The sequence below is a fragment of the Columba livia genome, chromosome 2 (assembly GCF_036013475.1).
Source record: "Columba livia isolate bColLiv1 breed racing homer chromosome 2, bColLiv1.pat.W.v2, whole genome shotgun sequence".
Lineage (NCBI taxonomy): Eukaryota > Metazoa > Chordata > Aves > Columbiformes > Columbidae > Columba > Columba livia.
This window is the reverse complement of record NC_088603.1, coordinates 150,488,566-150,514,308: the sequence shown is the minus strand read 5'-3', so window position 1 is coordinate 150,514,308 and position 25,743 is coordinate 150,488,566. Positions and strand designations below refer to the sequence as shown.

At 42.8% G+C, this 25,743-nt stretch overlaps 1 protein-coding gene across 23 annotated transcripts in view; it reads left to right on the top strand.

Annotated features, from left to right (window-relative positions):
* MTSS1 (MTSS I-BAR domain containing 1) overlaps window positions 1-25,743 on the top strand; it is a 129,050-nt gene that overhangs the window by 9,959 nt on the left and 93,348 nt on the right. For all 23 annotated transcript variants that reach the window (XM_021294253.2, XM_021294254.2, XM_065054381.1 and 20 more), the window contains exons 2-3: window positions 7,675-7,736; window positions 10,463-10,536. In XM_021294253.2, coding sequence (XP_021149928.2) covers window positions 7,675-7,736; window positions 10,463-10,536 — 136 coding nt within the window. The remainder of the gene's footprint in view (window positions 1-7,674; window positions 7,737-10,462; window positions 10,537-25,743) is intronic.

Sequence of the window (25,743 nt, the reverse complement as noted above, 5' to 3'; positions counted from 1 at the left end):
CAAGTAAAACTGATTGTTTCTTGTCCTGCATCACTGGAAAACAGATGATGGTCAACATCAGTCTATGGGATGCTCTTGAAATCACGATTTGGACGAGGGCATAGAGTGTACTATCAGCATGTTTGCTGATGACACTAAGCTGGGAGGAGTGGCTGACACGCCAGAAGGCTGGCTGTGCTGCCATCCAGGGACCTGGACAGGCTGGAGAGTTGGGCAGGGAAAAATTTAACGAAATATAACAAGGGCAAGTGTAGAGTCTTACATCTGGGTAGGAACAACCCCAGATTCCAGTACAAGTTGGGAAATGACCTATTAGAGAGCAGCGTGGGGGAAAGGGACGTGGGGGTCCTGGTGAACAGCAGGATGACCATGAGCCAGCACTGGGCCCTTGTGGCCAGGAAGGCCAATGGCATCCTGGGGTGTATTAGAAGGAGGGTGGTTAGTAGGTTGAGAGAGGTTCTCCTTGCCCTCTACTCTGCCCTGGTGAGACCACATGTGGAATATTGTGTCCAGTTCTGGGCCCCTCAGTTCCATAAGGACAGGGAGCTGCTGGAGAGAGTGCAGCGTAGGGTGACAAAGATGATGCAGGGAGTGGAGCATCTCCCGTGTGAGGAAAGGCTGAGGGAGATGGGGCTCTTTAGCTTGGAGGAGACTGAGGGGTGACCTTATAGTGTTTACAAATATATAAAGGGTGAGTGTCATGAGGATGGAGCCGGGCTCTTCTCAGTGACAACCAATGGTAGGACAAGGGGTAATGGGTACAAACTGGAACACAAGAGGTTCCACTTAAATCTGAGAAGAAACTTCTTCTCAGTAAGGATAACAGAACACTGGAACAGGCTGCCCAGGGGGGTTGTGGAGTCTCCTTCTCTGGAGACATGCAAACCCGCCTGGACACCTTCCTGTGTAACCTCATCTGGGTGTTCCTGCTCCATCAGGGGGATTGGACTGGATGGTCTTTTGAGGTCCCTTCCAATCCCTGACATTCTGTGATTCTATGAAATCAGTATTGGGACTTTGTTGTTTTGGTTCTGATTTTGAATTTAAGAAATAGGGAGTATATAGAGGATAGATTAGATTGGACATAAGGAAGAATATTTATTTTTTTTTACGTTGAGGGTGGTGAGGCAGTGAAATGGGTTGCCTGGAGAAGCTGTGGATGCCCCATCATTGGAAGTGTTCATGTTCTGTTTGGACAGGGCTTAGGGCAACCTGAGCTAATGAAAGGTGTCCCTGCCCATGGCAGGGAAATTGAAATAGGTTATCTTTAAAGGTCCCCTCCAACCCAATTCTGAATTTGGACTAAGGTAAATTAAACCAAAGAAGTAATGTAATAGCTATTGTGTACACCTCTGTGTCTTCGTAAAGAGTGGAGTCTCTCTTGCCAGTAAAATTTATGTTTCAGTCTGTTGAAAGGCTGAGACTATTCTGTTGAGTGATCGGGAAATAGATACAGCTTAGAAAGCTTCATGAGACAGGCTGTTGAATTGTTTATTTTTCAATCTAGAAAGAGACGAAGCCAACAAGCAGAATGCTTTGGACGGAGAAGAGCAATTATGAACTCTGTGTACAATGATGTTCATTCTCTGCACACCTGTGTGTTGCAGGAGCTTTTGTGGCTTAAGGACTAGGCAATCCTATTTATGAGTCATGAACTTGGCTAAATCTGTGGATTGCACAGAGGAACCTATTAGTGTTTGGTAGTGCTTTGTAACTCTTGCAGTTGTGGCTGCCCAAGTGCCCTTTTCCCCAGTTAACTACTGATTATTTTAGAAAAGAGGAAAAACTTCCAGTGCCAGATGTTAGCTGGGAAGGAAGACTGGTTGTCGACCGTTGCATCTTCCCATGTGTTGAGACATCTGTGACCAAAACCCTTTATTTTTTTCAGGCTGTCATTGTTTTCCTGTCCCCTTCCCCTCCACTTTTTCCTGTTTTTTGCCTGTTCAAGGCCCCTTGGAAAAGTGATTGTCTCTATGGGCAAACATACTTACTTATCCAGGCTATTTTTTGTGTGTGACATCTGTGACTTTGTGTGGTGTCAAGCACAAAAAAGTCTCTTTGCTGCTTGGAGGTCACGTACTAAATGCTACAGAAGTAAGACATTCCTAATAGTCCTTCTGATTCTGATACCTGGTAAAATTATATAAACAACATTTTGTTTCAGCATGTTTGAAGGGGTCGGAGGATACATGCAGGAGCAAAGTTAGAATTTTATTCCAAGGAGAGATGGATGGCGTTTGGATGTATTATTAGGGTGTGAAGCTTGATAACAGTGATGTGTGTGTGGAACTCAGCTTTTTAGCTGGTCGTAGCTGAATGACTACGCTGAGGTGAAGTCCTGACTCCTGTAGCTGTGTAGTGGTTTTTTTCCATTTTATTGAAGTCTGAAGATAGTCATTGTTCAGTGCTCTTCTGGACAGCATACAGCTCTTGCTTTGATAACCAGCAAGATAAAACCAAGGCACTGCCTGGTCCTTTTCTCTCCTACCTTTTCAGCTGGAACAGCCAAAATTAGATTCTGAGTTTGCTTTACTGTAGAGCAGCTCTCTGTCTTTTTCCCCTCTGCCCCAAAAATTTATATGGGTTGTTGCTGTGAACAAGATACCAAACTGTTCCTGCTGCCTTTGTACTCGGTGTCCCAGCAAGAGCTGGTAATAGGGCTGAAAAGCCTTTTTGATAAATGAAAACACTTAAAAGAATGCTGTTGAGGGGTTTTAGAAGATGTAATGTGTCTCGTCTGTGGGAGTTGGGGTGTATGGAAATAAATTATTAAAGAAAGTGTCTTTTCTCTTAATGGAAAAAGAAGAATCATAGCTTCGTAGCAGGAGAAGTGACAGAAGAGTTTTAAACTGTCAAGACTGCTGATACTCAAGTTGTAATCTTAAATAAATACAACAATCTGGGTTCCTATTCTTGCCATTAGATGTAATCAATAACAATTTCAGTAAGTATGATCCTTTGCTGCAAACCTACCCTTCCTTTACTGAGAAATTACTTATTTCTTGTTTGAGTCACAATTGCTGGCCTGAAAGGAAGGGAATAACAAACTTCAGTAAGTTTCATGTAGAGTTGTGTTAGTGTAGAATGGCTGTGCTTGTTCACCAAAAGAATAAAAAGGTTCTTCATCCATCCAGGGTTTAAATGATGTATGTTAGTGGTCATTGCCACTTCCCTGCTGTGGTGGGCTGACCTTGGCCAGCTGCTGGGTGCCCACGCTCTCTGACTCCTCTTCAATGAAACAGAGCAGAAAATAAGATTAAAAAACTCATGGGTTGAGACAAAGACAAGGAAAGTCGCTTACAAGTCACTGTCATGAGCAAACCAGACTCAACCGGAGGAGTCGAAATTTATTACCAATTAAAACAGATTTGAATGGTGAGGAAGATGGACAAAAACTAAAATGTCTGCCCACAGCTATAGGTCTGGATGTGGGATGGGATTTCACTGAAGGAAGACAGGTCCCTGCTCCTTCTTGCCCCAGCTCCAGGCTGGGAGGACACGTCCCCAGGAGCTGCGGCGATGGAGGGCGGATGGCGGCAATGGAGGATGCCAGCTGGCCGGACGCGGGTCTGGGTGTTGGTGTCTGGCACTTGCGGGTGCTCTGCCAGCTCAGCCTTGTGCCTTTCAAACACTCATTGTGGTGCCTGTCCCTGAGGGGAAGTTGTTTCATGTCCGTAATTGCGGACTGGCTACATGGTGACAGGCACGAGGCACCATTTTGTTTTTCAGCCCTGAGGTGGAAAGGCGGTTCCCCTGCCTGTGTTTAGCACAGATTAGCTGGAGCTGGGCCCTGGGATCAGGTGACTAATCACTTATAAACTGACTAATTAAGCAATAGGGTAGGGTAATGGCATGTTGTGGCTTACAGGTGATGTGTCCCGATGGGTGGGCAGGCGAGGGCCGGGCCTTCCGAGCAGCTTGGGGGACTTGGCACCATGGAGCGCTGTGCCCTGATGGTGAAACACCCATTTCAGGGAAGACATGTCAAATTTCTTCATCCGATGGTGAAGTAATAATTGGGTATGAGGTTATTTGGGGGCAAAAAGTCCCTAGATTAAACTATTAGCGATTTTCAAGAAAACCATTTAAACAAACCTGCACCATAGCTGATTTCTATTTTAACCCATGAGGAGCTAAAAAGAGGATTTGTGACCCAGATTCTTGTAGCCGCTGTTCTCTGAGGAGGAGGAGGCCTGCTGCCTTCAGAGAAAATGTTGGGACCTAATCCTGACATTTAAAGGAGGGAAAATTTATTTCCTTTATCAGCTGATTGAAATCAGAAATTGCAGACGGCACAGAGGAAGCTCTGGGAGAGACAATATTTGAAAATACTGTGTTACTACTCTTCAAAAGTGGCGTCATGTTGCAAAGAACACTTATTGGACAAAGACATCGAATTCCACCTGCTGTTTCTTCGTGTTTAAATTGAGAGACACCTCAAATCAAGGATGAAGTTCTATGGCTCCATTAGCATCTGGTCTCCACTGCCATTACCATTCCTCTTGACGTCAAGCAAGAACTATTATTGCAGATGTGGAGGTGGGACATTGGGTGACATTGGGGCTGCTGCGCTTGAGGTGGCACACAAGGAGGTCTTGGAGAAGGAGCTGCTCCCCAGTATTTACAGCACATATTTGATTCCAGTGTCATCTCCTTGGTTTGTCCCCACAAGCATCGCAAAATGGCTTCCTTGCTTCCAAAGTGCTGGAAGTGGGATAAACCACTGTTATTAGGGCCTGGGAAATGGTAGGAATTCCTGCTGTAGGTAGGAATTAAGGGGGGTTTGGTTTCAGCAGGGATGTGATAGTGGAAGTGTTGTTTGGAAAAGCTCAAAGGGACAGCAGAATTTGTGTGGAAGACTTGAGTTGTGTATCACTAAGAGAGAGGTGAGCTTGTGGACATGGCCACCTCAGCAGGGAAAAACGAAGGATGAGTTATTGGAACACAGATAAAATAAATTCCTCTTATTTTTCAGCTGAGTTTATTAAAGAGAATTCAGGGTTGCAAAAAGCAGATCAACATACCACAAGCTGAGCAGATGATGCAGGAATACATGCCACTGCTGCAAAACTGCTGAAATGCCTTTTTTTTTTAACAATTGAAGGAAAACAAACAAAAACCAACTAACAAAAGAAATGAAAAACCCCCAAACTAAAAAAACCCAACACAAAACCCAAACAAACAAAAAAAACCCCAAATATCAACAAAAAAACCCAAAGTAAACCCAACAAATACCACCACCCCAGCTATTGATCAGTGACATTTAAAAAGAAAACAAACAAACATATTTAAGCTTTTCAAAACAAGATCAGGTGCTCTTGGCCAGCCTAAGAGTGGCCCAGTGAAGAGATAGCATTGATTTCAACCAAACAAATATAGCAAACAGTCTAGGTGAGCTGTTACAGCTTATTTAAGTAAGCTTGGCAAGAAGAGAGCAACATTTTTAAAGACGAAGAATAAATAGCCATGGAAAAATGCTTGGTGGCTATTCCAATTTTGCTTGCTTTGTGGCCAGCCTGGTAAATTAAAAAAATAAAAGTGTTTTCTTTTTGAGCTGTGTTTTGATAGGAGTGTCTTAAGATTCCTTGCGAAGCAGCTGAAGGCTGGCGTCGATCTCCCGTGTGCCATCATGCACGTTTAGCTGGATAATACACCGCCGAGATGGAAACATAATCGGGCTGCTTTGGTATCCTCCGCTTGCCGGCTTGCGTTTTGCTGGAGAATCCGGCAAAGCCTCAGGCCCCGCTGTTCATTGTCAGGGCTTTCAGGGCTCCTGGCATCCACATGCATAATGCATATACGGCACGCAGGCAGACATTGAGAGACGGGCTTCAGAGCAGAGGGATTGCAGTAAGACTAATAGGTTTAAGGAAATGGCTTTTTTTTCCCCCTTTTTCCAAGAATTGGTGGATTTCTTTCATTTTTTAAATGTCTGACAGTTTTTGCATAGCATAATGCACTTTATAGTCTAGGTCTTGCCATCCAGATAACTGCTATTTTCTCTTTCCCCTTCTGCATTTCCCTTGTGTGTAGGTATAATGAGGTTTTACGAACACCCGTTTTACACTTTTTTTCTCTTTTAGCAGAAAAACCCACGAGCCTTGCTGAAAAATATACAGAGTACCAGTTAATACCCTTGACGGTGCCTTTATGGCACCAGCTTCTGCATCTGGGTGTATCACGGCACTGCCCAAGCCCTGCTGTGCGGTGACTGTGTGGGAGATCTCTGCAAAAACATCTTATTTTTCAAAATATTTAGAGTGTATAAAATTGTGGAGAAGGCCAGAGTTGAAAGGGAGGTTTGGGATTTGCCCTTGGCTTTAACTCCAGGTCTAATCCCACGGATTCCCCCGTGGTGTGTGAATATCTGGGAGCTGCCTTGCCGGGGTGCACCGAGCAGCTGGAACTGGGCTGTCGGCTTTTGGGGAAGGGTCTGTCTTGGCCCCGAACAAGATGTGGCTTCTCATGGCAGTGTGGGCAATGGATTCTGTTTTATTTGCAAAAAGCAGAGCGGTTTATTGGGGTGGATTGAGTTTGCTATGAGCAACTGCACTTGCTTGCAACCTTTTCTAGTCAGAGCCGGGGTAATGTTAGCCTTGAGGATCTGCCTTATCTGGGTTTTATTGTGTCGTTACTCTGGTAACAGCAAGTCTTATACCTTTATTAAAGGAAGCAGGCATATTTTATTTTACTCTCTAGACTCCACTCAAAGGGAAGTTTTGAGGTTTCTTTCCACCACAGCTTTTGCTTTTAACAGAAAACGTGCACTTGCTCTGCAGAGAGCAACTTACCCTTTTTTTGCTCTATAAAGCATGGGGTTTTTTTAACCATAAAAATCAGCACTTTTTTTTACTTTGGGAAATAAAGGTCAGGACTCACAAGAACACTTGTTGTCCATATTCTAAACAGAACCCTGGGCTTTTAACAGATTTTTTAAATGGGGGAAAAGCTCACAGGAAACTCGAAGTCAGGAGGAACTAAACCTCCTGCAGAACTTCTCATACACGCAGCGCCATGCTGCTTTATTAGCTTCAATTCAGAAATCAGCTCTAAGGTCGTTCAGGAGGGGTTTGGAAGCAGGTCTTGCAGTTACAGGGCGGCTGTTGGGGAAGTTTGTTGTCTTATGGCCACTGTGCCTTTTCTGTGCCCAATTGCTCAGTTACCTTGAGATGGTATCTGAGGTGGCCTCTTGTTCAACTCGGACATTTATTGTAAAGGCCTTAAAATTAATTATTTATTTTAAAAGAGGATGGGAACCTGGTAATGACACAGAAAAGCCATTCGTAGGGAAGGACAACTGAGATCCTGCCTTTGGTTTTGGGAGCTTCTTTGTACGTGATGTTGCAATATCCTACCACCTCGCTTCTAACAGGTTTGGTTTTGCAGTATCCACCTGAAGTAAAGCGTGTTTGTTGTTGTGGTCTTAATCTGTAAAGCCTCTTCAGGGGACCTGCTGTTTCATCTGGATTCAGAACCAGTTGACATCCCATCTGCTTGGGACTGGTGTCTAAGGGTGTGAGAGACAACTTGTTGGGAAAATATATTTTGGTGTTAATGGATTAGGATTTAGTAAAGCCTTAATTATTGCTTTACTTCTAGTTTCATTTGATCTGGAGTATCAACACCAGAATGCTCAAATCAAGTATTCATTATTGTGTTTTGTTTTTCTTGCAGGGAAGTTACCCGGTGTGGGAAGACTTTATAAATAAAGCTGGGAAACTGCAGTCTCAGCTTCGGTAAGTTTTGTTTTACACAGTCAAGATCCCTTACAATTCCTTGTATGTACAAACATTAAATGCAACTTCTGCCAGGATAATTTGCTAAGCATGCCCTATTATAATTGTGCATATTTCTTAGTCAACACCCATGTATGTAATTTTTCACATATTACTACCGCCGTTTTAATGTATTTAGGAAAATACATAATTTACCACCAGCTGTACATAATAAACATTAAATGAACTAAATTTCATGGCTTCTGATGGAAAATTGCAAAGATATTTTATTGTTTGGTGAACACACGTTTGCAGTTAGCCCTATGTTGTCCTTTTTATTAGCGTAGAATACAGCAGGTTTATATTAGAAGAGGGCTCAAAATATTGAATAGTCTTTGGTAGTCTTTACAGCACTTTCTTCTGCTTGAAAAATGAAGGGAATTCCTGTGCTGGATCACTTATCAGGGATGATTAAAAATTACATTATTGGGGTATACATTGCAAATGGCATTCTGGATTATTTAATAAGTGTCATATGTATCACACTCAGACCAGTTCTCCCCATCGCCAGAATTCATTCACTTGTAAAATCTCTTTCTACAGATAGGAATCCAAGCTCCATTTCTTCCCAACTCTCCCCAAACCACAATCTCTGTTGTGCTCTTCAGAGCATCGGTGTTTTCTTTCACAGCAGCAGCAGTAGTGGCAACGTGTTTGGTTATTATCAGTCTAGTTTGCGGATCCACGTTGCGTTGTGAACCGTTCCTGAAGAAGCTCAGGTTTAGGCTCATTTGCCATAAACAGCCGGAATATGCTGTTCTGCTGTGCCTAAAATATCACACTCGCATGTAGCTTTTCCTTTTCCAGCAGTCATGTCACATTGAGTGAGTGTGGAGGAAGCAGAGAAAGAAGAGAAATGGAGAACTTTCCTAGCCCTTTGTACTCTTTAAACACAGGCCTTCTGGGAAGGCATGAGGGATAGTTTTGTTATTCCCAGTCCTGTGGTGTCACATTCAATCCCTGTAGTGCTTTTCTAGCTACAGGAACATGCAAGCGGGCAGCTGGGAAGCCTGTGTTTGAGGATGTGCTGTTCATTTCTAGCAAATGTGAGCCTTTTGCCTCTGGTTCGTTTCTGTGTGCTCTGATAAAGGACAGCAGATGTCACCTGAGCTGGAGCCAGGTCTTCCTGGATCTTGTTACGGGAGAAATGGAACTTTGTTATTAGCAATATAATTAATAATTAACAACATGGTACACAAAAACAGCATGACCCACAAGTTTGGAAGATGAAGGACACAAACACTGTTAAGGAAAATCCCAGGAAAGGTTATCTGGTTCCAGGGCTCAATGTTGCTAGCTAACTGCCAGGGCTTTTTTTGCCCTCCCTTTAGTCTCCAGGGCACATGAAGAGTCCTTATGCGCTTGGTCCTCCCAAGCCTGTTTTTTTGGTGTTCAAATCATTTGTGCTGTCAGAAGGCCACTTACTGTGCTGCCAGTTTTGTCTTGTGGATCTTGAGCATATTTGGAGTGAGATTTGCATAATATCTGGCCTAATTAAGCAGTCCTGTGGTCTTTTTGGCCGAGGATCGGCTTTCCTGGAGGTCTCCTGGGTTTTTCTGAGGTTAGGAAGGAGCTCTTGAAACAAAATGAAATTGATGGGCCTCCTTCAGGACTTTGTTTGGAGAGAGAGGAAATCAGAGTTACTCGTAGAAAAGATGTGCAGAAAGAGAACCACGAGGTACCTGTGGAGAGGGCACAGTTGTGCTCTACCTGTAGAGCCCTGGCCTACTTTCACTTAAATTGGGTCAACCAGACTTACACCATCAGAAGTCTGGTACTGACCTGAGGTGTTTAGAACTCTAGGGACTGCTTATGTAGAACAAACATATTTGCAAAAATGGAACTCATATTTGCTGTCCGTTTGAACGGACCTGTGGTCTGTAGGTGCTTTCCAAACCTGGAGGGAGATGGGGCTGGTGGGCTTGACACTTTGGATTGTGGAGTCTCAGATTGCTGGGGTTACCTCTCAGGAAGGGACCTGCTTGGAGGAGCACTGCATCAGAAAGGGTTTTCATTTGTTTTGATTGTTTGGGGAGTTTGGAGGTTGTGTTTTTGTGGGTGTGTTGTTTGTGGTTTGTGTGTTTGTTTGTTTTTCTTCCAAGTGGAGGGTTTTTTTTCTTTGCCTTTTTTTGCATTTGCCCAAGAACTCCTGACCAATCTCATTTGCCCAAAGTTGCTGTTTTCTGTTTCAAGGGTTGATCATGCTCCTCAGATGAGAAACTGAGGAAAGTGTTTGGCCAGGATCCTACTTAAAAGGAAGGTCCTGCATGCTTATTCTTAAAATATACGTGTTCCCTGGAAACAGCAGTGGCTGTAATTTGTACACTAATGGGTGCAGTATAATGTATGTTAGATTTGTTTTTCATGTTTGACTGCTTAATATTAGTTCATCAGAGGAAATCAGCTAGAAGGGGGATGGCTGTGCTCTTTTGAAACAGCACCTGTCCTGTGCAATTCACAGCACGGAATTAGCGTGGCTGCCTCCAAGTCCATAGTGCTCACACAAAGCGAGGAAGGGATTAAGAAATGAAGGAGGGAAAAGGCTAAATTCAGATATAAAAGAGGATATTTTTTGTGGCCTCTGCAAGTTCACAGGGGTATTCTTTAAAAGCCTAAATGTTTTTGGCAATAATTAAATAGGCAGCAATGAGACACTGCTAATGTTTTGTTATCTGTATGCATTTCAGGACTACAGTAGTAGCAGCTGCTGCCTTCTTGGATGCCTTTCAGAAAGTGGCTGACATGGCTACTAATACACGTGGTAAGCAGATGTGTCAATATTGAGTTTAACAGAGTGCTGTGTGGTTTATACCATTTGTCGTAATAAAAAAAAAGTCTAACTTGTTACATTGAGAAGCAGATCTGTGAGACATCTGTTAGATGGACTTGCACTTTGCAGAAGCGGCACGTGAAAAAGGAAGTAATCTTTACTGAAAAAAATGCTAGAAACCTGTAATTTAAATGTGTCATCAATCATGTGAACACTTCTTAATTACCATTTGAATTATATGTTGATGAATAATATTTTAGAATGCAAGATTTACTGAAATCTGTATTCACTTATGCTTCTGTACCTTAAGTAAATGTAAAAGGCTTGATATTCAGCTGGTATAAATGAGCGTGGGACTGCTGAAGTTAAAGCTGATACCGGCTGATGCTGTGGCCTTCGGGATCTATATATAATGATGATAGTAGCCTGGACTTGTATTTTTGAGGAAAATCTTTGCTTGGCCTTGAAGTCTGCCATGACTGGTCAAAATTAACTTCCCTGGGCTGTTGGCTTCTCTGGGTGACAGTTTAAGCTTGTTGGTGAGTACAGAGGCCAAAGTAGCACAGCTGGCAGTCTTTCCAGGCTGCTGAGTTGGAAGGCAACAAAACAAAAGGCTGCTTCTCTCTGATGTTGGATGCCCAGTGACCAAGACATCGCGTGCAGATGTCCCTGCAGCAGTGGGACATTCCCCATGGTCGCTGTGTCCCTGGGCTCTGTTGCTGAAGAGCAAATCCAAAGTGCATGTGTCACTGCTGAGTGAGTGGCTCTTGGTCACCTCTAACCTTAGGGTTTCATAACATTTTTGTTTTAAGTCCTAAAGTGTCCTTGGCATTTGATTTGGGGAGTGAGAAGGTAATATTGCTAATGTAAAGAGTGTGCATTTCCATTAACAGTGCGCAAGCTCAGCCAGACTTCAGTTTCCCTCCATTTCTGGCTAAGAGAAGTAGTAGCAGCTGCTGGTGCAAGTATTGAACCATAGAATGACAAGAGGGAACAGTATATTTTTCTTTTTTAAAGCTAATATTTACAATCTGATAAGAAGTTCCTCATTATATGCATACCTTCTGTAAATTATGGGTAATCTCTTCATGTAAAATAATAAACCACTCCAGAGAGTGTAATAAACTAAGGATGAGACCCAAGGCAGAACTTACCTTGGATTTCTACTGTGTCTTTCCTTAGAGCATGCTCCCTTCTATTTCTTCTTCTTCCACCAAAGGGAAAACAAAGTAAACCCTACCAAAATCCTTGAGACTCATCTTCTGGCTGCACTGGCAGGCTTACAGAACTTGTATTCAGATACCAGAACGATTGCAGCTCTCCAAATCTCTGACAAAAATGGCTTGTGCAAGTTTTTGAAGGGTATTTTGCACTTTCTGCTGTATTATTTGGACCATGTCCAACAAGCGTCGTGTCTTGTCTCTTATCTCTTCGCACACATCCTTTACAAAAGGAGCCCTGTAAATCCAGGCCTGCCAAATTTGTATAGCTCCTCTGTTCTGTCTTTCTGCCTTCCCTGACTGGAAGGATAGAAGGGAATTTTGTTTTTATTTTTAGAAAGTGATGTTCTGGGCAAAGAATCAAAATTCCAAGCTAGTTGGTGGTTCTGATCTGCCTCCCAACCCAACTTCCACTTATGCTCATTCAGCTATTTACATATAAGTTGCCTGTTGCCTTGGAGCACCTCTGAGGTTGCACATTGGTCCTTTAACAAATACAAATCCTTCTAGCTTGCTGTGGACAGGGGTAGAAGCCTGCCCCCATTGAAGATGATGGCTAAACTCCCTATGACTTACTAGGGCACAACTTCAGACAAATGTATTTTGCTTTTAGTATAAAGAACCATATTCAGAAAACAAAATCAAGCAAACTTAGCGTTTTTCTTCTCCAGTGTGGGGATTTTAATGGGCTCCCAGTTTTCCCTTTGAGGAGTTCTCTAACTTGGAACAGTTCTTTGTTAAATTTTGCCTGTCACTTACCCAGTTTATAAAATCATGTATTTGATTGTGTAATTGACCACCTGGCTGTGCTTCACACTGTTCGGAGGGTTCTCAATTAGCAGTTAATCAAAGTGAGCAAAGTTCATGTTCAGCTTTTGGGGATATACAAGGCTTGTGTAGCGCTTCCCATGACAAAGGCTGGGAGGGTTGGTATATTTTAAATCCAAAGGCTGGTTGATCATTGCATGAGCCAAATGCCTTTTCTGGGATATGTACATGAAAATACTGCAGCAGATGCCTGTTTCAGAGGGACAGTGTTTGTTCCGTGTAGGATGACTGAAGTGCCATGAATGTGGGTGCTCCATTTGATCTGTAATTGCTTATAGTTTTACAGAAAGTGGCCTGTTATTTTTTTAAAACCCACTGATCTCACTGCTGAAAGAGTTTTATCAGTCAGCAGGATCACTCGCTGGCTACTCTTTAATCTGTTTACATCAGCATTCGCTTTGAAAGAAGAAAAAGTGTTTACATGGACGTTCATGTCCACACACACGTCAGAGGGGATGATTACCTTTGCAGAGGCCAGGTGTTCAAGTATGACAGCTTGTTTTCATCAACTCCAGTCCTTGTTCCAGCTGATATGTTTCTTTACCTCATTTGCCATTACCGCTCTTCCCAAACATTGCCTTTTCCCTTTTGGTGCATCTTTCTTTCTATGTCGTTTACTTCCTTCTAATTCTGCAATGGTAGTGATGTTTATTTTCACATTCCCATTTGGAGCTCAAATAGAGGGTATAACTGGAGCTCTGCCTATAGATAAAACCTGTGGTTGGATGAGCTGGAGAACCTGTACTTTGCTGTATTTTCCTCATTCTGTAGCTTCAGAGGTAGGAAAAGCCCTGAATGTGAAGTATCTGGTGCTTTGTGGTGACTCAATACACAGATGAATTTCCTGACCAGCTCATTTCAGCTTTTGCTTCCTTGTTTGTTGTCTCTCCATTTAGATGCTTATCAGCTCAAAGTTTAGTCCCTCTTTTGCCCCGAGTTCGGTTCCCTCAGTTCAACGCTTTTTGATTTCAGCCTCACAAGGAAAATCACAGGCAAAGTAGTTCTGATGCATCTGTCAGCAAAAGGTTTTATTTCTGTGGGTCCAATCACATGATAAGCATCATTTGGATGGGGGACTCTGTCACCTTAGGTTGCTAATTCTCTAATAATGCTAGCTATATAGCAATGTGTCCTGTTTTCTGCTGACACCAGAGAATTTTAAAGCCAAAATTCCTTCAGATGTTTTGACTTTTGAGCTCTGACAAGATTTGCACATGTATCTAGGAGTTTGTATTATTCAGGCTACATCTGTTTGGCACAAAGTCTGGCAGAACTTAATAGTCTGCAGTGGAATGTGGTGTTATTTTTCACTACGATTATTAAAGAGAATACTCACAAAATATTGAATTAAATAGGTACTTCAGGATACCCTTATAAGCCTCAGTGAAGCTTCCTTTTTGGGAGGTGTGTGATTGTGAGTTTTTATCTGCATCCATTCTAACTGAGGCGTGAAAGAGATTTAAGTCTGATCTAATTTTACCTGATATTTTGTGCATTATTTTTTTTTTCTCTTATGAAAGCAAGAACTATGCATCCCAAATACAAACATATATCACATATAAAAATATAATGAGTTGGATTTGAAGGATATGAAAAATGAGGTTTGAAAATTGCTTTTCTTTTTGTGTGCTCATATTCTTCTGTCTCTGCTGTATTTGAATGTCCTTTGTAGGTAAGTGCTAGAAACCAGGGACTTGACAAAGTAGGTGTGAAGCATAACTATCCTCGTTGTGTTATGTGGGAGATTATTGTGAAGACATGCACACTTCTTTTGTATCTACTTAATACACTGTCAGCAGTTTCCGTGGAAAAAACCTGCCCCAGTCTTGCCTACCTGCATCTTCACAGGTGTAAATTAAAATTTATGGAGAGATGATCTAAAAGCTTTGATTTAGCATGAAGCTTAAAATTGATCTTCAAAGTGAGATTGTTAATGAGGCAGCTGATATCCACGCTTGTGGGTTTTTTTTTTTCATTCATATTGAAGGGTTTTTACATATACATAGGTGTGTTTGATATTAGAAGATTAGTTAAATTACTTCAAGATATGTCTCAGAGTATCGCGTGGCTTTCTTTGGCCAGTTGGATTCCATGGATTGTAACGCTCTTTGAAGTTGCCTTGTTTGAACTTGGCAAGCGCTACTAAAGGTATGTGTTCCCTGCCTTTGGTAATTTTGACATTGGTCATGCTGGTTGGTGCTATTTATGTTTTCCATCTCTTTCATTTCACGGATGTCTGGGGGGACTTTAAGGCAGTGCAGAGCTACCGACAAGAGTTTTAGGAAATTCCAGCTGAGGGTGCCTGGTGGGCAGAGAGGGTCTGAGGTTGGGGAGGGCAGAGCTGTGGGAGGTCAACCAGCTACAAAGGGATACTGAGCAGACCTGGAAAACTGAGCAGACCTGGAAGCAAACCTCAGCCTCAGCCTGCATGGCACACAGCAGTGACAGGCTGCCAAAACCAGCATAGCCATTTCAATGTTACCCTTTTGAGGAGCAGGATATATCAGCCTGGAAGAAGTGCTGCATTTAAGTGTTTGTACTTTTTTCAGGCCGCATGAAACACTATCAGCATGCAGAAATGTAAATATGGTTTAATGCTTTTACTTACAAAATTAAATCTGATTAATATCTACAAGTGTCTGCCTTGGGTAGCTCTTGTGCTGCAGTATTCATTGACTTCTCTTCGTGTTTAATAAAGCTGCTTAAAAGAGAACCTTTGCTGCAGATCTGTGTTCCTGGGCAGACTCTGCATCTGTGTTGCTCCAGCCATTGTGTGAGTGTATATGAGTAGTCCTTATTCTGGGTGTTTCGTTGTCACCTTAGCCAGGTTATAAATGGTATGTATTGAAGTGGTTTTCCAAGGTGACAAACTGCATGAAGTGTTGCAGTGCTGGAATTAGCATCTCTTATCTCCCAAGTAAGTGTGCTTAGGCCTTCTGAACCCGTATCTCACTCACTGCAACATCAGGCACAGTGTGACCCCAGGGATAAATCCTTGGGGACCACAGCAAAATGTTATGAACTGTACCGAAAGGTGACTTTTTTTTCCCCCCATGAAAATAAAACAAAGAAAGAGGGAACCTGGGGAGGGGAAGGAGACACCACAATCTATAGCAGTAGACCAAAAATCTTTTAAGTATTTTGGAAATAAATTCCTATGCTCCTGGCTATGGACCGAGGAGTTGTGATGATGACCTGTGCATAATTTCAGAGTGAAAACAAAGCTGGGCACAAGAGGAAAGGGATTCTCATTGTCCAGTTCTTTTGTTTTTCTGACTCGTCTTTAACATCAGATGCTCATACTCAAATAACGAAACCTTTGTTTGAGCTTCCTGTCAGTTAAGATAAGACTTTATAATAAGCACTTATTCCTCCCATGGAGTCTTTGAAGTAAAATAATACAGTCCAGGCTTTTTCTTTGTGGATTTTCAAATATAACATAATCAGGAAGAAAATTATTTAAATGAACCATTCAGTCTTCCATTATACTTTCATGAAGATGATGCAAAACACAGGACCAATTCAGAATCGTTGGCAGACAATTTTGAAGCTGGATGCATATTACACATCTGTTGCATTTTGAGAAGTGGGACTTGGAAATGCTGCTTACAAGTGCTAAAACTACAAAACACACACGTAACAGGCAGCGCCTTATTATTCTCTGTTTCCATATTCCTGTCTTTTTTCTACACAAGTAGCAAATGTCAGTCTGTGTCTTCTAACAAGTGTGGCACCCTGAGAACTCTGTTGCTGTTGTGAGCCTGTTTGACTGCAGCAGTCAGTATGGAATGAATATCTTCTATGCCCAAACGCAAGAAAAGCGGTTTGGTTATTAATGACTAGTTTTTTATTTTTGGGGGGTTAAAAGGGCTGCTCTGCAGGTAAAACATTACCATTGCCTTTTCTTTGGGTGAGCGTGTCCGTTGCAGCATAAAGAAATATTATTTGTTTGATTTAGCCTTTTTCTTGTTCACCGAGGTCAAGACAAAATCTAGTTCGGCATCGTTGGCAACACTTGTGCTGCATTGATGCCCCTACCTAATGAGAAATTTCTAGGGCAACAGATGAAAATAACCACTACAGTAATTTATGATGTAGTCAGCTGTTCCTTACTACGGTGCACAATATGACCCATAAGTAGAGTTTGTATTTGCCGTACAACTAAGTATCTTTTTTTGAGCCTAAGGTGCTTTGCTATGAGTCTGAAGTGTTGTTTGGGAAGGGATAAAGCTGCCAGGTGATTGTGTATGCGAACAGGAAATTTGAATGCAAGACTAACTTCTGTGAAGGAGAAAAATAAAAGGATGAGGGGGAAGAAGCAAATAAGCTGCTTTAATACTTCATCCAAGGAGTGGGCAGGTGTGTCGAGGTAGGAGTGGCTGGCCTTTTTTGTTTTCATGACTCGGTGTAAATCTACTCACTATCATCTGAATCAGAAGTCTTTGGGAGTGTGGGGAGGGGGAGCAGCAGAGTTAATTTTTTGGATACTCAGTTGTAGTTCTTCCTCTCACCTTCCTTAGGGAGCTGTGTTGCTTTTAGTAGGATAGAATATCAGGTCCTGTTTTTTCTGCAGGCTTGGGATAGATGGATTGATTGTTGTTCGCAACTGCATGTTGACTTTGAATCTCTGTGGGCATCTTCATGCAGAGCATCTGCGTTTCAGTAACTAATACTGGTTTTGTAGCTCCAAAGATTTTTCTCAGTATTAGCAACAGAACCAAACTTTTGATGGCATAAACAGTTTGGGAAATAATGAGGATAAGTCATAAATGTGTCTGAGAATTTCCTTTGGATAATTTATGAAGTTAGAAGCAAAGATGCAAAAGCATCCTTTTGATAATGAGATGTGGATTTGGAAATGGAGGTTGAGGTTTTGGTTGGTGGTTGGTTTTCCCAGTGTAGCACATGTTCCTGTGGTGGGAGATCCCCTTTCAGGCTAATTCAGTCAGCCTTTTGATGTGATAAATTTCTAGTTGGCACACAGCAACAGTTCTATAGTAACCACAACAAGAAAGTTATTGGAGAAATTTTTTTTCTTATCTGTCACCAGCTGGATAGCAAAGGTAGCTGAAGATCTGTTTCCATTGCATTCTTTTTAGTATCTTATTTACTTACCCAGAGACAGAAAAGGAGGTAGTGTGTGCTGTGGGAGGAGAATTAAAATATCAGTTGAGGCTAAGCTTGGTTTCTGTAAAGTAGGGTAGTGCTTGTTGCCTTGTGGAGCGTGCCCGTGAGGTGCTGCGACAGCAGCGGAGCAGTTGTTGTGCTTCTGCTGCCTCATCCCTTGTGCCTTGCAGCTGTCTTGAAATGCAGGCTGATCAGTTGTCCTCTTGTTGGTCACCTCGGAGGCGGCTTTCAAGAGAGAAAGTGTTGGTGAAAGATCAGGCTGGTGCTGTCAGCTGGCTTCGTGTGAACTCAACAGAGCTCTAGGGTGCAGGCGTGGACCTGAGCAGAGTCCAGGCAGTTACCTCATGGAGGTAACACCTCCACATTGTGGAGGGGGTTGGTCTCTTGTCTCAAGTAGCAAGTGATAGGACAAGAGGAAGTGGCCTCAAGTTGCACCAGGGGAGGTTCAGATTGGATATTAGGAAAAAATTCTTCACGTAGAGGGTTGTCAGGTGTTGGAACAGGCTGCCCAGGGAAGTGGTGGAGTCACCATCCCTGGAGATGTTTAAAAGGCGTTTAAATGAAGTTCTTAGGGACATGGTTTAGTGCTAGAGTTAGGCTATGGTTGGACTCAATGATCCTGAGTGTCTCTTCCAACTGAAATGATTCTGTGATTCTCAGCCTCATTGTATCCCAGTCCATAGGGGCCTTGAACCACTTGTGGCATTTCTTTGTATCAGCAAGGCAGCTTGTGTGGAGGCTGTGGTATAAAGATGTGCACTTTGACTTGGCATGTCTTCCCCAGCTCCCTAAGTTTGTCCCTACCCTGCCTGGACAGAAGCTATGTTTGTTTGTAATGACATAAGAGGTATACAAAAAGTCAAATTACAAGCTCCAGCAGACTAATTGTGGATGGAGTGTCCAAAACAATGGAGCTCTGTTCACCAGTGACATTTACATTGTCTAATGTTAATTTGTGAGGTGTTTTTCTCTCCTGCCTCCCAGAAGGATGCCCCTCCACGTGCTTTTGGAGGCGTCAGGACAGTAGATTGTGTATGTTCACTCTGTGTCCATGCAAACTAGTGTTCTGCTGCCAGATGATTTACTCGGCGATATGATCCAGCTCATGTTTGCATACCTGCTGCTGCCAGGGAGGCAGTGCACGTTCATGGTGATAATGAGGTCTTACTTAAAAATAGACCATCTTCCTTCATTTTCTTGTCCTTCTGTTTGCTCGATGATTTGTTGGGTGTTGTCAGCACAAATGTTTGTCCCTGTTGCTGTGCAAGCTGTTCACCCTTTCCCTCCTCCCCTACATGTTAGTTTTTGTCAGTGAGGCAGTTCCCTGCTCTTTTTCACTGGTTGAGGTAGCAACACTTGTGCACCATTGAGGCTTACAGGCTCTTTTAGAGAGGCAGGGAAGAGTCCCCGCTGATTCTTGAATTTCATTAGAAAATGAGCATCTGCCTAGGACAAGAAGTGCATTGTGCTGTGTCTTCCTCTTCCACTCCCATGCCTGATGAAGTCCAACCTGTAGAACTACTTCTGAAAAGTTAAAATGATACAATTACCTCGCTGTTTCACTTCAGGGCTCAGAGCCCTCCCCTTGCCTTTGTGCTTTTTACGGTGGTTTTCCCTACAAATTAATCCGTGACCTGCCCTCCATTCCGGTTGCTTTTTTGGACAGCGTGGAGAGGAAAGGAAGATGGGCTGTTTCCAAAGGAGCTCTGCGCTGTGACCTGTCAGTATTTCCTGTGAAATGTCTGCACTGTGTGTACTTATATTTGTATACACCTAAATCTTTCTACAGCTCTCCAGTTTTTGCGTTTATTGTTGTTTTCACCTGCCCATCTTGCATGTACAAACGAGTACATTTTCTGAGCTAATGAAGCCATTGAAAAATGCTGCAACGTTTGCAGCAGCCACCCCAACACAGGCTTTGTGGAAACCACTTCAAAACTAATGGCGGTGGCAATTGCGTGCGTGGGAGGGGAGGAGAGCACGTTCATCTGCAGCGCCGTGGTGTCACAGGGTGGAAGAGGTCTGCGTTTGTACAACCAACCCCTGCAATTGTGGTGAAATTCTCCTCTCCTGCAGCATTTATTACTATGTAAAATTGAAATCTGCATGATCTCCTGCTGTGAGCGCCTGTGCCCAGGGACTGGTTTCTATAGTAACTAATATCAAGGAGCTGGCTGGGACTTCGCTTCGGAGCTGTATCTAAGCGGATTTTGAAGTTCAATGCAATCCTGTACGAGTATTTGATGACAAACAAGAAGTTGGGGATTGTGGCTGCCATTGCTACAGTAGTAGCGTGTGCACTTTGGCATGTGCATTGAGGTCTCAAAATAGGCATTTTGCAAAACGTGGGAGTTGGAGATGAGGTGGGGAGGAGCCTTTTATCCCCCCCCCTTTTTTTTCCCAAGGGAGAGCTGCTGAATGAAAATACTGAAAAATACACCAATGTATGTTTGTTCTGGAGTCACTTCAGTGCAGCCTGGAGTGAAACACAAGCCTAGGAACTGTGTGCTTTTTCTCCCAAGAGCAGCAGCCATTGCTGTTGTCATTATTCTGTTTTGAAGCAGAGCTGGTGTTTGTTCTGCTAACCATGATAAATAGCTCTGTTAATGTGGTTTCATCTGCGGGACCAGCTTCTGCTGTCACTTAGGCCCAGACACGCCTACTAAATGTACTTGTTTTGCCAGGTTAAGCAGGGAAAGGGATGGAGAGGGTTGAAGCTTAGTTTGTAGATTGTAGTTTTCAGGGTGCCGGGCAGCACAGAGAGCCCAGTTTGCACAGATTGCAAGTAGTCCAGAAAGGCATAGAGGGATCAAGTGCATGAAAATGATTTTTCATTTACAGTCACTTTCAAAATAAAACTTGCCTTGTGGTGGATGTGGGTAAGGAATGCAGAGTAGTGGTTTCTGTCTAGAGAAGTCCCCTAAGTACGGAAATTTGGCTTGGGCAGTCAGCAATAGTCTTTTGCCCGCCCCTCCAGTCCTTCCAGTGGATTGTGTTGAGGCCAGGCTTGAACTGTAAAATAAATGATTGCCATGAGGCCTTTTCTATTAAAGTCTGTTCAGAGGGGTCATATATTTGATGCTTACGCATCAAAGTCTATAATAAAAAAGTATAACAGTGCCTTTTTTTTAATTGTTTCTGGATTAAGCTGGTTGCATCAAGAGAAGAGGGTAATGACGCATTTAAATAATCCAAGGTAAATTGACACTGAGATATGACCAGATGAACAATTTGAGAAGCACTATTGGAAACTAGCTTTCATGAGTATGACAGATTTTGCTGAGAAATCATCGACATACTTGTGTGGAAGTGAAAAGTCTCCCTTTCTTGCAAGCAGGTACTAAGCAGAGTGCTTACAATGAAGTCTCAGGGTAAAAATTTGTTATATTTACAGAATACAGTGATGCAAGTCTGAGATATTGAGTTGTTATAAATAAATTAAATCCAAAGTACATTTGCGAAATACTTCAAGTGCATATTGTGATGGATTATCCCTGTTTTTAATGTTTGTTCATTTTCTGCTACTCTGCAAAATCACTGGAGTCCAAAAGAGCACATTTCCTTTTAATGCTGTCATGGATGTGTATTCATTTTGAATCTAGGTTATCTTGCGAGGAGAATAGCAGCTCACTGTGAGCGTTAGTAATGTTGGCTCAAAGGTAAAGAGTTCAGATGTAGCTTTTCTGCGCCCACTGTGCAGGCAGGAGGCTTGGTTATGAATATAGTCAAGGAAATGTTTGAGCTATTAAGCTGAAATTTAGCTTGCTGCTGGGGAGACAAGTGCTGTCACCGCATATGTACTACGATGCAAAGCCCTCTCCAGACTGTGTGGTTCAAACGCGCCATGTGCATTCAGGATGGATAATTGATTTAGACTAGCGGATAGTCTAAAGGCTTGCCTTAGTAGGAACTACAAACTCCATGTTTCTCAAGCTATTTCCTCTGAAGTGGCTGCCTGTTTTCAGGCTTGTGGTTCTGTACGGTGTGTTTTCTTACTTAACATGGCTTCCAAAATCAGGAATGGGAGAAAAAGCTTGATCTGTGTTCCCAACTAGTGTGGAAGTGCAGAACTTCTGGTGTGCATCTATAGAGATAGTGAAGAAGGTGATTGAGATGTTACTGCAGGGTGACTTTATGCACAGGGAACTGAGCTTAAAGTTTAGACACAAGTATTTTAAAACAAATGTACTTGTTAGAATAAAGCTTTCTTGTTAATGCTTTGTGCTGGAGTTAATGGCTTCTCTCACAGGGAAAAAGCTGGTGCCTTCAAAAGTGCATACAACCACCCATCTGCCCAGCATGAATATTGCCAAGGGACTTTTGAGCCAGAGTGGCAAGAAGTCCGTCCTGTGCTCTGTGAAGAGGTTGGTTAATGAATGCTGAAGCGTGGTCAGGTTAAAAAGCACAACTATTCAGTATCTTTTCCAAAGCTCCCTGTCTCTAATGTGCTCTTTCAACCGTTGCCTCATCTGTTGAAAAAGGTCAGAATTTCAGCCTGTCTGGATCTCGGTCTCTGAGGTCGTGATTGTCGTGGATAAAGTGATGTATATTTCTGCGTTAATGCTTAACTTCTGTTTTCTTCAGGTTAGTCGCAGTTTGGTTCTGAGTGTGTTCATGTGTGATTTTTGTCAAGAAGAGGAAGCTGGACTCAAAATCTGTGCCCTCTCAGTCTACCCATAAGCTGGAGAGTGTGTATTAATATCTTTCGCTTTCTTTAAGAGAAAAGGTCTCTTAGATGAAACATATTCAGCATGTAAAAAGCTTCTTGTGACCAATGGGAGTAAACATTAAATATTAATGATACAGCTTTAAGTTGCATGGAAACAAACTGGGGCAAGTCAGTTCATTTTACCTTTGATTCACTGCTTCCAACAGTTGCAAAGATAAAAGGTTGAAGGGACATAAGGCAAATATGAGTCTCTTCTGTTAGATCTTCCTTGTAGTGACATATTTTGCCCCAAACAATAGCTTCAGTGTGTAGATACACAGAATTTATAATTTCCAAGTATAACTTGGATTTTTTGTTTTTTAAGGCGAGCAATGCAATGCAAGCAAAGCAATGCAATAACAGCAATTTACATAATTGCAATTATAGTTAAAGGGAGATTTAGTTCTAGTTAAAGGGAGAATAAAATAAAGACTTCCAAGAATAGCCCTGGATTGTAGAGGTTTGAACATCCCCTGGGATCGAGGTGTGAAGGGTAGTTTGACCACAAGACTTGGATGTCAAACATTACCAGGCACATCTGTTTTCAGTGACCTATTTATAGCAATGAGAATGTCTTCTGGTCTCAACATCTGTAAAGTTTGTGCAATTTATTTAAATATTTGTTGTTTTGGAGATCCAGCAGAGGATGCCATGGCACTCCTGCGACTCTGGAATTCCTGCCACCTAATTTCTTACGTTACGTGGGATCCCAGATATGCTGCTTTGCATATCCAGAACTCCCCCAAAACATACTGAGGCTGAACAGGTGCTCACAGGATCGTGGGGGCAACTACTTTTGGTTGGTTGGTTTTGGTAAGAAGTCTGAAATAACTGTTGTTTCCCAGTTTTTCATAGGTCTGTCGGGACTCTGCTGTCTGGTTCAGTTAGTTCTGCTTTGCAGTGTGCAGCTCTTGTTTTCATTGGAAAGAGGCTTACCTGTGGTTTTTTGTTTTCAGCTTCTGCGGGACTCTGTGCTTTTTCCTTTCTGTCTGTGGCACTCCATGTTTCTTGCAGCATTTTCAGTGTATTTGCGCTAAGTTGGATGACTCAGAAATATGCAACTTGAAGAATAGCGTGGTTTCGCAAGAGGACCGGTAATAACAAGAGATGAACAAGATAAAGTGTTCTTGATTGTTTGAGTGGGGTTAGGCCAAGCTACAGTTTTGTTACTCTTCCTTGATCCCTAAAAACCTCGGCTGCTCTTCTTATAACACATACAGACTTTTCTCAGTGGTTGTATAGGAAGGATTAAGGCAGACAAACTTGTTTCTGCCATGTAAAGAAGGTGTCAAACTAGACAATCCTGAAAGCCTTGTTTTCTAAAGTTCTACTTCCCTGGCCATATTAGTTCAGGTTTTAATAACATGATATTTAGATTTCTTAAATGCACTATATTTGATCAAAGACCTTTCCACGCACCAGTGAACGCTTCACTTATAGTAATTTACCTCCTCTTTTGTTTTCTGTTAACTTATTTTAGATTTCGATTCTGTAGGTAGAGCTGAAACTCTTTCTAGGATATTTTAAAAAGGCCTACAGGGAGTTTGCTTTGTGGGAAGAGTTGTCAAAGCCATCTCACTAGTTCGAGCTATGATGAAAACCATTTTAATATTTTTATAAGGCTATTTTTAGACTGTTATGCTGAAGGAAGAGTAGGAGTAGAGTTGCTTTGGCAGGAACGTGCGGAACAGCATCTCTAGTTCAGATGGATATGTTCTCAATATAACTTACCAGTTAATTAAATCTGTTTGGGAGGATCTCTGAGGGAGCACTGAACAGCAATGGCCTCAGATAATTTAAATATCAGTGAACCACCGTAGTATGGATAACTGGATGGGTAGATCTTGGAGAAAAAGTAGCTTCTAAGCTTAAAAAAAAAGGTCTCTTGGGTTATCCTTAATAGCCATCTAGTGCATAATTCAGATCTGTTTTTTAAAGCGTTAGGGTGAAACATAATTAGAGGGTAAGTTATTCCAGTTGCATGTCTGAGGTGACAAGTTCGGCCCAGTTGATGAGAGAACTGTGCTTTGATAAGTAGAGGTGAGTGGATGAACGGGTGCTGGACTTGTCCCTGCCAGTTTGGGGGTTTACGGATGGAAAGCATCAGGCCAGGAAGCCCTTCAGGTTCCTTGTCTCCCAACCTTTTTGCTTTTTAGCCAACGGAATGCTTCTCTGTCCTGCGGACAGGGAGCAGCCAGTCTGGCTTCACAAACCCTCTTTCCTGGTCATCTGCTTCACCTTGGTTTTGAAATATGTCTGCCTGCAGCCTCGTGCTGCTGGCCACAAAAGAAAAACTCAGCTTTGATTTGAGTTTCATCTTGCAGTGGCTGGTCTGGGTCTGCAGGAGAAGCTGTACCAGGGTTTCAAAGCATCGAAGTGATTCACAGCTAATTTTCTTTTTAAGGACCAGAAGGACCATTAGATCATCTAACCTGATTATCTCTGGAGGACTGGTGAGGGCTTAGGCCGCTGCCAGCGCGGTGCTGGACGCAGCCGTGGCTGCAGCCCTGCGGCACAGAGGCGCGTGGGAACAGGCTGTGGCTGTGGAGTCACGGGGGTGCTGGAAATCCTCCGACTGCATCTTTTTTGTATAAAAATACATGTAAAAAATGTTAACCGAGCTAGTACCCACAAGAAGTCTTGCTTGGATTGCCTTGCTTGACTTGAGTACTGAAGGAAACAGAGATGTTGGGTTTGGTGGTGTCTATCATCTGTGGATTTTGCATAAAATTTGCAGACAGGGAGGGATCGTCTTGCCACATCTCAGGGCAGGCAGGAAAACATACCGCCTTCTATACCATGTGAATCTCATGGTGCTTATGGTAACAGCTGTGCCAAGCCGTAGCAAGAATGAAATGCTGTAGCCAGGAATATGTAAGGTGTTGCGGGGAGAGCTGGTAACTCCTGTTTTGCTGTGGTTAGCTGCAAGAGTCTAAATAAAACTGCAGGGAAGAGATCCGCTTTTGTGCTCACAGAGCTCACGACGCCCTGTTTGGCACAGAGCTCCTGTGGGTCGTGCTGGTGTTGGTGACCATCGAGGTCTCTTTAGAATTATCAGTTTTGTATGCTTGCTTTTTTTCCTTCCCCTCTCTAATTGAGATTTAAAAGTATCCCCCCTCCCCACCCCCACAGCAAACGATCCTTGACCGCACTGCCTGAAGACTCCCTCTTCCTGGGGTGCAAGCAGAGCCGTGTCCGTGGGAGCAGAACCAGGAGCGGAGACTTGCATCTTCATTTCCTACGGACTTAATTCATTAGTGAAATACATGGTGACGGTGGTGGGTTGCTTCACACTTGTGTGTTTTTGCAGCTTTT